General features: G+C 38.0%; 1 protein-coding gene across 1 annotated transcript in view; it reads right to left on the bottom strand.

Annotated features, from left to right (window-relative positions):
• Positions 1-12,088, bottom strand: part of il17rd (interleukin 17 receptor D) — a 52,185-nt gene that overhangs the window by 6,083 nt on the left and 34,014 nt on the right. Inside the window, exons 3-10 of the mRNA XM_079597800.1 lie at positions 11,576-11,701; positions 7,790-7,908; positions 7,532-7,652; positions 7,097-7,141; positions 6,810-6,961; positions 2,713-2,778; positions 1,493-1,547; positions 1,279-1,389 (exon numbers count right to left, since the gene is read on the bottom strand). Coding sequence (XP_079453926.1) covers positions 1,279-1,389; positions 1,493-1,547; positions 2,713-2,778; positions 6,810-6,961; positions 7,097-7,141; positions 7,532-7,652; positions 7,790-7,908; positions 11,576-11,701 — 795 coding nt within the window. The remainder of the gene's footprint in view (positions 1-1,278; positions 1,390-1,492; positions 1,548-2,712; positions 2,779-6,809; positions 6,962-7,096; positions 7,142-7,531; positions 7,653-7,789; positions 7,909-11,575; positions 11,702-12,088) is intronic.

Raw genomic sequence — 12,088 nt, 5'->3', positions numbered from 1 at the left:
CATTGGTCTTTTTTTTTTTAAATTGAGATGTATATATCATCTGAAAGCTGAATAAATAATATTTCCATTGATGTGTGGTTTGTTATGATAGGACAATATTTGGTCGAGACACAACTATTGAAAATCTGGAATCTGAGGAGCAAAAAAATCGAAACTGAGAAAATCTCCTTTAAAGTTGTGCATTTATGTTCACGATTGTGCGGCATTCACTCACAAAAATACATGTTTTATATATTTACGGTAGGACATTTACTAAATATCTTCATGGAACATGATCTTTACGTAATATCCTAATGATTTTTGGCATAAAAGAAAAATGGATAATTTGGACCCACACAATGTATAGTTGGCTATTGCCACAAAAGCGACTCGTGACTGATTTTGTGATCCAGGGTCACATATTTTCTATTTATCAATGCAATTTTTTTGTTATTTTTATTTTATTTACCTTTAAAATACTAGATTTGATCAATAAATAATAAATAAATAGTAATTTAAGCACATTCCTCACATTCTTTCAACTTTTCAACTCACAATTTCATGCATAACACTTTTAATTCAGCTCAAAATATCTCTGCCGACCTCTAATATAACATGATATTTCATGAGTCTAGATGGACTCATAGCTTATATTTAGATCAAATGAGCTTTTCCGCTGGGTCCTAAAGTCAGTTTCTCTTCAGTATGCATTCAGATACACATATAGACATTATTAAATAATTTTTTGGTAAAGTTTTGGCATTTTTGGTTTGAATTTTGAGCATTTTTATGTTTTTCTATGTGTACTGAAGCGTTCATCGCGTTCCATTCATTCCTATGGGGGTCAAATCGACCCGCGAGGGAAATATTTGTATCAATATCTATATCTCCTCAAATCCATTAAATGTTTTTTTTTTGTGTATTCATGGTTCAAGTGTGACAAAAGTCCCAGGGTCTTGGATGAACACAATTTTTAAAAATGAATTTCGGGTCAAAATGACCCAAGGGACGGATGAGTGTTATAATAAATGCCATAGTAATTAGAAAACATCCTATAACTAAAAAGCATAGGAATCAGAAGAGTTATGTCAGCGATTCTGAAGGACACACACATGTAATTACTAACAAACACACGCATTACATTCTAACAGGAGTTTCTTTTGTCTGGAACAACCTGAGCTGAGACTCCATCATCCATTAATCCTCGTGAATGCCGTGAGATTACAGAGATCGCTTTACAGATACTGGACAAAAGCAAGTCTGCGAGGAACCGGAGACCGGCGAGAGACGGACACACACCTTGCTGTTTCTTGCGACACATGACGGTGAAGAGAGTGGCGAAGGCCGACATGATGACCAGCGGGACGGTGATGGCCATGGCTCGGATCGGGCCGGTCCACGGGGAATGCACTGCAACACACACACACACACACACACACACACACACACACATCATCAGAGAAACGTTCAACAAGTCCAGGACCTTCGTCTGTCTTCACAAGAGTCCTGTTACCTTGGCTCACGTGGTACTGCGTCTGTCTTCTGGTTGTGTTGTTGTCATCACGAAGCTGCAGGAATAAGACAGTGGGTTACACTTTACAATAAGGTTTATTAGTTAATGTAACATGAACTAACCATGAGCAATACATACGTTACTGTATTTGTTCATCTTTGTTAGTTCACAGTGCATTAAAGGATTAGTTCACCTCAAAATGAACATTTCCTGATAATTTACTCACCCCGATGCCATCCAAGATGTCCATGTCTTTCTTTCTTCAGTGGAAAAGAAAGTTTTTAGAGGAAAAACATTTCAGGATTTTTCTACACACAATGGACTTCAATCGCAACCAACATGTTGAAGTCCAAATCAATGCAGTTTCAAACGGCTGAGGAATAGGGTCTTATCTAGCGAAACGATCTGTCATTTTCGGAAAAAATTAATAAATACTTTTTAACCACAATTGTTCGTCTTGTGTTGGTCTGCGACGTGCCAGGCATTACGTCATCACGTTGGAAAGGTCATGAAAAAAATAAAATAATAATAATAAAATAAAACAAAGATGTCGGACGATTTTTAAGTTGGAGGAGAAAATTAGATTTTTCACCCTACCTTTTTGAACCGGTGTACACAGACAAATAACTTAGATAGATGACGTGACCTGTGACCTTTCCAACATGATGACGTAATGCGTGACGCGTCGCAGACCGAACACAAGATGAACAATTGTGGTTAAAAAGTATATACATTTTTATTCTTTTTAGAAAATGACCGATCGTGTTGCTGGATAAGACTCTTATTTCTCGACTGGGATCGTGTCGAGACTGAAGCTGCATTGAGACGGACATTTGAACCTTCTTTGAACATTGGGAGAGATGATGGTGGACATTGAAGTCCATTCTGTGTAGAAAAATCCTGGAATGTTTTCCTCAAAAACCTTAATTTCTTTTCCACTGAAGAAAGAAAGACATGGACATCTTGGATGACATCGGGGTGAGTAAATGATCAGCAAATTTTCATTTTGAGGTGACCTAATCCTTTAACTATGTTAACGAGATTTAAATCAAGCATTAGTAAATGTTGAAATGAACATTAACAAAGTTCATTATTAGTTCATGCTAACTAATGAATCTTATTGTAAATTGTTACCAGAAAGTGAATTTGTTTGACTAATTTAGACTTTAAAGAAGCTTTTAAATGAAGCTCTTTTTATACGATATAATGAACGCTCTCACCTCTATTGCATATGTTCCTGGAGTGACGTCTTGTAAAACACAGGTTGTTTTGAAGCCATTTTGCTCCTGCAAAAACACATTTTTAACATCAATATCCAATGCATTTTATGTAAAATGACATGCAATGTTCAGCGCATTGAAAATATGATGTATTGAATCACATTTATACAGTATCTCAGACTTTTGTGCCCTTCATTAACAAATGTATACGTGAATAACTGGCACCAACTTTTAAAATATATCGTAAATGCATTTCTAAACTCTTGCCTACTATTTTTCTATCACTTGATATTCAGCTTTACAAAAAAATGCAATCTTTAAAAAAAAATCAATCCTATAATCATGATTTTATGTACAGGTGAAACTCGAAAAATTTGAATATGGTGCAAAAGTTCATTTATTTCAGTAATTCGACTTAAAAGGTGAAACTAATATATTATATTAACTCATTACATGCAAAGTGAGATATTTCAAGCCTTTATTTGTTATAATTTTGATGATTATGGCTTACAGCTTATGAAAACCTTTTCACAATATTCAAATTTTGAGCCATAATCGTCACAATTATAACAAATAAAGGCTTGAAATATCTCACTTTGCATGTAATGAGTCTATATAATATATTAGTTTCACCTTTTAACTTGAATTACTGAAATAAATGAACTTTTTGCACTATACTCTAATTTTTCCAGTTTCACCTGTACAGTATTTTTGGAAAAGCATATATTCGCAGACACATCAGCACTGGATTATCTTTAATAAACATGCGTTACTTTGAGAACAAAGATAGAAAACGCCAGATAAACTGTTGACCCGGTCACTTTTCACTAAGGTTAACATTAAACTTCATGATTAGTAGAATGCAAACTTGTAGGTTTACTGATGCTATCCGCTAACGTAAGGTTTCTAATAATGCATATAACGTTATACCTCAGTATACCTCTTAACCTCAGATGCATTCATAAAGACATTGATAGACAGCAATGGTGGGAAGCTGAAACTCTGCGAGTGTGAGCGCTGGAATCTCCCGTCGGTGGCGTCGCACACCTCAAATTTCACTTCTCATCTATTATCTATTATCAACAAACAATGCCGGCCGGCCCGGCTACAGATACGAGCGCTGGGCTCTTCTGAAAAGAGCCAGGACAATGCTTTTACACCCTTTAACAGGAAGAATATGTGGAAAAATATGTTTCAAAAGAACCAGGTCATGTTCCAAAAAGACACGGACATGAAACGCCTCGTGCTCGAGCTGGAATAACCCCCGCGTTGAGATTCTGCGTCGCTCACATGTGTCCCGAGACTCGCTCTCTCTAATCAAGCATTTGTTCTTATTGTATTATGTGGTGTATAAGTGAACTTCATTGTGTTACATGTGCTTATTGAGCAAAGCCCGTTACAAATAAAATGCATAATAATAATATAATAAATACCACTAATAATAGATATAATAATGAATAATAACAAATATTGTTATTATTAATAATACAATACTAAATAATAAATAATAATTAATAATAATAAATACTACTACTAATGATACATATAATAATTATTATTATTGATAGTAATAACACTAGCTATTAATAATAATAATAATTTTACTAGTCATATTTATTACTTATTATTTATTATTAAAAAATTATAATAATCATTATTATTAAATAAGGAATAAATATACTTTAAGTAGTAATACATACTACTACTACCACTATTACTAATAATAATAATAATATATATAATAATTAATAATAATATGTATTGCTGTTGTTATTATTAATAATGAAATACTAAATAATTTATAAATAATAATAAATACTTCTAATAATAATAATTCATAAAAATAACAATTAGTAGTAGTAGTTTTATTAGTAGCTTATTATTGAATCATATTAATAATTATTATTAATTATCATTATTATATTATATTAGTAGCATCATTCCCCATTCGATTAAATTTCTCTGTATGGAAGAGAGCAGCATGACTGTAGTTCTTCTGTTGTGTTTCACAGAAGAAAGTTACACGAGGGCGAGTAAATGATGATTTTTGGCTGAACTCTCCCTTTAAGAGTTATTCCTGAACCCCAAAAAAACACGCGTCTTTAGCCAAAAAGAAAGACAGATCACGTCTTCTAACTCCCAGCACAGTCTCTATGTGACGAAGTGCTGCTGTGAAAGCATTTCCGTTTCAATCACAACCAAAGCGAGGAAAGACGCAGCAGAACACGTCCGTCTCCCGTGTGTGTGTGTGTGTCTGTGAGGCTCAGGTCTGCAGGACCGTTCAGCAGACAACACTATATATTACTCCAGCAGTCTGGGAAGAACATCACACACTGCTGCTGCGTTAACCCTGAACATCTCACTGCCAGCCAGAGGAACTGTGTGTGTGTGTGTGTGTGCGTGTGTGTGTGTGTGTGTGTGTGTGCGTGTGTGTGTGTGTGTGTGTGTGTGCGTGCGCATGTGTGAGTGTGTGTGTGCGTGTGTGTGTGTGTGTGTGTGTGTGTGTGTGTGAGCCAGAGGAACTCCGTATGTGTGTGTGTGTGTGCCAGAGGAACTCCGTGTGTGTGTGTGTGTGTGTGTGTGTGTGTGCGTGTGTGTGTTGTACCTTCTGCTGGGCTGGTTGGTGTTGTGTGTGTGTGTGTGTGTATGTGTGTGTGTGTGTGTGTGTGTGTGTGTGTGTGTGTGTGTGTGTGTGTGTGTGTGCGTGCGTGCATGTGTGAGTGTGTGTGTGTGTGTGTGTGTGTGTGTGTGTGTGTATGCGTGCGCATGTGTGAGTGTGTGTGTGTGTGTGTGTGCCAGAGGAACTCCGTGTGTGTGTGTGTGTGTGTGTGCCAGAGGAACTCCGTGTGTGTGTGTGTGTGTGAGCCAGAGGAACTCCGTATGTGTGTGTGTGTGTGTGTGTGTGCCAGAGGAACTCCGTGTGTGTGTGTGTGTGTGTGCCAGAGGAACTCCGTGTGTGTGTGTGTGTGTGTGTGTTGTACCTTCTGCTGGGCTGGTTGGTGTTGTGTGTGTGTGTGTGTGCGCGCATATGTGAGTGTGTGTGTGTGTGTGCCAGAGGAACTCCGTGTGTGTGTGTGTGTGTGTGTGTGTGTGTGTGTGTGTGTGAGCCAGAGGAACTCTGTATGTGTGTGTGTGTGTGTGTGTGTGTGTGTGTGTGTGTGTGTGTGTGTGTGTGTGTGTGTGTGTGTGTGTGTGTGTGTGTGTGTGTGTGTGCAACAACTCAACTTTTTATGGACATTTCCATTCTTTCTGATCTCAATAAACAGGCTTTTTTTTTGGCTACTGTACCTTTAAGACTCTCAGTTACCTGGTGCAAGTCAAGTTTATATCACATATTAAAAAGCATTAAAAGGAACAAATTGCTGAATATTGTTTTATCTAGGATTTTATCTATGTTTGTCAAGGTTTATTGCCACAATAATGTAAAAAGTAGCTTTTTATGGTCGTTTTCCACCCTTTCAGATCTGCTTTGCTTTGCCTTGCCTTTAAGATTGTCAGTTAACTGGTGCAATTCAAGTTTACAAAATAGATTTAATAAAGCATTAAAAGGGACAAATCTAGGATTTGTCAATTAATTTTAGTCAATGCTTATTGGCTTAAAAATGTAAATGTAGTTTTTATGGCCATTTTCCACCTTTTCTGATCTTTTTTTTGCTACTGTACCTTTAAGATCATCAGTAAACTGATGCAATTCATGTTGTTCCTCATCAGGGTGAAGCGTTGAATATGTAAATGTGGGCGGTCATTTGATAATGACCTCATGGTTGTGAAAATAAAATTATGCACTCCTTTGCATATTATTTTTAATAAGATTGATTACATTTTCCAATGAAAATGTGAGTTTTAAAAGTGATATACATCATCGTGAAAAACCACAAACAGCCGTAAAGTCACGCTTTAAAGCAAGCCTAGCAGATGTAACTGCTTAACTCCCGTCATAAATGGTCTGAACGACATGAGCGTGAGCATTTTAGGGTGAACTATTCCCTTCAACAACATTTGCATCTTAAAAATCACCGGAAGGCAAATGCTTATGAATTCGTGCCAGAATTCTCCAATGCAACTATTAGACAAAAATGCAACATGAAAATGCTCACCGGTTTGCAGCGCTTCAGTCTGAAGGGCCCCTCCTGTCTAAGCTTGTAATACAGGTAGTAGATGGAGAAGCCGAATGTGGAGGGGGCGTGGTCAAACACAACATGCAAATTAGATCCAAGTTGAGAAACATTCAGCATCTTGGGCTTCCAAACTGTCCGGGGAAGAGAAAGAAGAGTTCGGCTTTATTTAAGATCCCCGTTTCACAGCTTGGTTAACAAAAACAGATGAACTGGATTTGATATCTTTTTTCCCCCTCTCTCTCTCTCTCTCTCTCTAAAGAACTCACATGGTTTGCAGACGAGGTTATCCGGGCCAAGAAGCACTTCACAAGCTGTGAGAACGCAAGGAACCAGGAAGAGAAATTACTTCATGTTTTGAATTTACTAAACTTTTCCATACCAGTATATCCATTAAGTTAGAATATGACACTATAACTTATAGTTAAATGTCATTTTGTATACACTCTGAAAAATGCTGGGTTGTTTTAACCCAATTTTGGGTCAAATATGGACAAACCCAGCCATTGGGTTACATTTTTGTAATTTTGTCATTTAAAAAAATGTAACCCAATGGCTGGGTTTGTCCATATTTGACCCAAAATTGGGTTAAAACAACCCAGCATTTTTTAGAGTGTACCAGAATATTTAAAATGCATCTAATTAAATATTGTTTCAAAAGATTAAGGTGTGTATGCATGGTGTGTTTCAGGCCTAACACTCACTGTTAGTGCGCAGAAAAGACGGTGGAAAGAAGCTGTCGTTCAGGAACGTGGGAAACGGCACGATCCTGACCATGTAGTCGGCCTCGAAAGCGAGACCGGAGAAGGGCTGTGAGCTCATCCTCTGTCGGGAAAAAAATGCAAAATGGTGCCAAACACATGAACACGAGCATAAAATTTCATTTTCCAGTAAATTATGCATCTGACATAAACCATATTACGATATATCCTCTTTCGCTGAACACAACCCCGTATACTCACAATGGTTTTGTAAGAGAAATTAAGCTGCCGTGGATCCTTCAGGATCATGTGCTGGCACTGTTTTCCCTCGGGATTCTTGTCCTCCAGATACACTCTGAATCCTTTCACATGTTCAATACCTAGCAGATCAAACAGGTCGCATGAAATACAGGGGTTTAAACAATAGAAAAGCACAGTATAAATCCAGATGGCTGCAGCATACCTGTGCAACTTTGCAAATGCATAAATTAAGGAATTCATAGTCGCATTGTGCCAAGAAAGTTTATAATACAGATCACATCCTAAAAAGCATTAAAAAAAATACTTTTTTTGTTGATTTATAATGTTAGTCAAGGTTTATTGCCCCAGCTTTTTATGGCTATTTCTACCCTTTCTGATCTGAATAAACTGGCTTTTTGCTACTGTACCTTTAAGATTCCCAGGTAAATGCAATTCAAGTTTATAAAAAGCTTTAAAAGGACGTATTTTTGCATTTTATTTTTTTCTTGGAATTAATTTCTAATGTTAGTCAAGGTTTATTGGCGCAAAAAATGTAAATGTAACTTTTTTGGCCATTTTCCGTTTTTTTAAAACGTTGAATATGTAAATTGTGGGCGGTCATATGATAATGAGCTCACGGTTGTGACATCACAAATTACTATTTAAAAAAATATCCCTTTGCATCTTAGTTGTAACACATTTTTTACAATTTCTAATGAAAATGTGAGTTTAAAGGCGAAAAATTAGAATATGGTGCAAAAGTTCATTTATTTCAGTAATTCAACTTAAAAGATGAAACTAATATATTATATAGACTCATTACATGCAAAGTGAGATATTTCAAGCCTTTATTTGTTATAATTTTGATGATTATGGCTTACAGATTATGAAAAACCCAAATTCAAAATTAGAATATTGTGATAATCATCCATAATCATCAAAATTATAACCAATAAAGGCTTGAAATATCTCACTTTGCATGTAATGAGTCTATATAATATATTAGTTTCACCTTTTAAGTCTAATTTTTCGAGTTGTCTAGTCCGACTTTACAGCATTAATCCGAGGCGCAAATTCAAACTTGCTCAAGTCCCGCCATAAACTTCCAGGACTGGAAAAGGCATGCATTATTTTTCTTCCTTTTCTTCCCAGTTTCTTTTTTATTTTTATAAGCACCCCTGAAGAAAGAGAGGCGGCGTTTAGCACAGCGAGAGGACGGGAGCAATGTGTGCCAGCGGAGCGTTCCCGTGCCCTTCAAAGTGTGCCAGCCTGCCTCGCTTTTAATTAGATTTCGGTCTTATCAGTTGCAGAGGGAAGAGGGCAGAAGAAAAGGCTCCCGCACACATTCCGTGTGGTTTCGATTACCAGCCTGAGAGAAATCAGTCTTTGTGCCGCGGTGTAACTCCACACCTCCGCCGGCCTACAGATAGCATCAAGAGAGAGCCGTCCCATCACACAACCTTCAAAAACACGACTGAAGGTGAAAAAAACCTGCGGAACTGGTTGTGCGCTCTCATTTTCCTCGCTTTTTATCATTCCCTCAAAGGGTTTCTTTAATATTAATAGTGGTAAGGTAACAGTTCACAAAACGGTTCAATTCGTTAACTAATAATGAAAAAAAAAAAAAATCGTGAACTCACTCAGAGGAACACACAGAAGAACATCAAGAGTTGAATAAAGTCCTTATTTTTGTTGTTTTTTGCACACAAAAAGTATTCTGGTCGCTTGATAAACTTAAGGTTGAGTTGCTGTCGTCACTCGGACTATTTTAAACATTGTCTTTACTAACTTTCTGGGCCGGCAAGTTTCAATCACAACAGAAGCCGATGCAGGAGTGAGACAGCGCTCAGATCTAATCACTAATATCTTCATTTGTGTCCCGAAGATGAAGGAAAGTCTGACGGGGAACAACATGAGGGAGAGAAGTTACTGATTTTTTGGGGGGTGAACTAACCCTTTAAGCTCAGTGCATTAGGAAAAGGCCCCACACCCAAGGCTTTCTTCTTTGTGTTTCTTTAATATACACCTGAGCTGTGTCAAGTCCTGCCCCAGTCAAAAGGATTAACCTCGAGCAAACAACAGGCCACATTGTCCCGCATGTCAGGCGAAAGCTCACATTACCAAGTTCAATAGCGCCCTGGCAGACGGAAGCAAGGGACATCCCCGTCTTTCTCTCAACCACACACACACACACACACACACACACATTCCTCCGAGGACAGAAATCACAGCACTGCTGCTATGTGCCGATCTATTCCCGTCTCTTGGACGGATCCGTGGGACTGTCAGGGCCGAAGAATAATGCGGCCGGGAGGAGGGAACCTGCAGCTTTGATCCGGACGAGCAGGAACTCTCTTTGAAGAGCTTTTCTTTCTTTGAGCTCCTCTTCCTTTCTCTCCAGGCTGGAGATGGACTGAGATAAATCACCCGCATGTGCAACCACCCATGCAACACACATGCACTTTAAAATGCGCTTTGTTATGGGTTCGTGCACGCTAATGGAAAGCGCAGACACGCAGTCTGAAATCTCTTTTGTAGGACTGTTTAGGGGACACACACTTTTCCAACCACTGGTTATTGATTTTAGTGGAGGGCAGTACTGACTAAAAGCAGCAACATAACTAACTTTATTTTTCAGCAGGTTGACAGTATCTCAGCATTTCTATTAACAAGCAATTTTTCGTGAAAAAGATGCTTGTTTTTTATATTGCAAACAAACATAGAGGAGTATATACACTGTAAAAAAAATTGCTGCGATTATTTAGCACAACTTAAATCCAACATTGTTTCAACTTTAAAAAGTATGTGTTCAAGCTTGACTTAAAATATTAAGTTTAGTTAACTTAAGTTTAGTTTGGTTAAGTTGGATATTTAAGTTATCTCAACAAATTTTAACTAATCGCAGCCACATTTTTTACAGTGTATATATATGTGTGATAATAAAGGCATATATATATATATATATATATATATATATATATATATATGTGTGTGATAATAAAGGCATATATATATATATGTGTGTGTGTGATAATAAAGGCATATATATATATATATATATATATATATACACTCTAAAAAATGCTGGGTTGTTTCAAAAATGTAAGGTGATACATTTTGGGTAAAATGTGGACAAACCCAGCCGTTGGGTTAAATTTTTACATTACATTTTTAACCCAACGTTTGGGTTTGTCCATATATTACCCAAAATTGGGTCGAAACAACCCAGCATTTTTTAGAGTGTATATATATATGTGATAATAAAGGCATATGACTTTGTTTGGTTTTCCACTGTGTAAAAGTTGTACCGGTACCTGCTTCCAGGTACTTTTTTTCGTATCACCTTCAGCGAGGTTCTAAGCGAGCCGACGCGAGCTGAGGCGATACTAAACTGTGACGTGACACACGGCAGACTGCTGATTGGTCAGAGATAATCGTCACTATTCACTGCGTCATTATTGCACGCGCCACACGGAGTCTCCTGAATAACCCCGACATTTTTTAATAGTTTTGCCAGAGATTGCGTGATATACCCATTACTAATATTATGTAACACAGCATACACTCGATTTCCTCCATTGTCCTGTGTGTGTGGGTAGCGGGTGTGTGTCGCGTCGCTATGACGACCAGGTACTATTGTGGAAGTACTATATGCAATGGAAAACGGAGCGAAACGCGGTAATGGAAAAGTGCCATGACAGGTCGTGTCGCCCCAAACTCAGTCCATTGGGACAGAAGTTGACATGTCGGCCATTTCAAAGTAGTTTTGAGTAGCATTTCAAAGTTTTCTCCTGAGAAGAAACCTACCGAGAGGACTGGCCATCCAGTGGACCACCACAGCCGCCTGGCTGTCACATGACAAGTGACTGTAGGTGATGTTGTTCACTTCATGGATGGCGTGTTTCCCCAGCAGATTCCAGTTGAGAGAGCAATCTAATTGGGATAAAAAGAGAGAGAGAGAGAGAGAGAGAGAGAGAGAGAGAGAGAGAGAGAGAGAGAGAGAGAGAGAGAGAGAGAGAGAGAGAGAGAGAGAGAGAGAGAGAGAGTGAGAGTGAGAGAGAGAGAGAGAGAGAGAGAGAGAGAAAGTTTCCCAGTGAGAACATCGGTGAGATTCTTTGGCAAGCTCTGAGAGAAAATATGCAGCCATGCGAGAAGACACTATTTCCCTCCCCCTTCCTTCCTTCCTTCCTTCTTTCTTTCTTTCTTTCTTTCACTACTTTCTTTCTCCTCAGCGACTACAGATAAGCAGGTAAAGGAAGAGGAGCAGTCGCTTGTGTCCCTCACACCCCGTCGCTCCTTTTAACGCAAGCCTTATTGTGA

The sequence above is a fragment of the Phoxinus phoxinus genome, assembly GCF_949152265.1.
Source record: "Phoxinus phoxinus genome assembly, chromosome: 22".
NCBI classification, from domain to species: domain Eukaryota; kingdom Metazoa; phylum Chordata; class Actinopteri; order Cypriniformes; family Leuciscidae; genus Phoxinus; species Phoxinus phoxinus.
The sequence above is the reverse complement of the archived record's forward strand: the minus strand, read 5'-3'. Positions and strand labels throughout refer to the sequence as shown.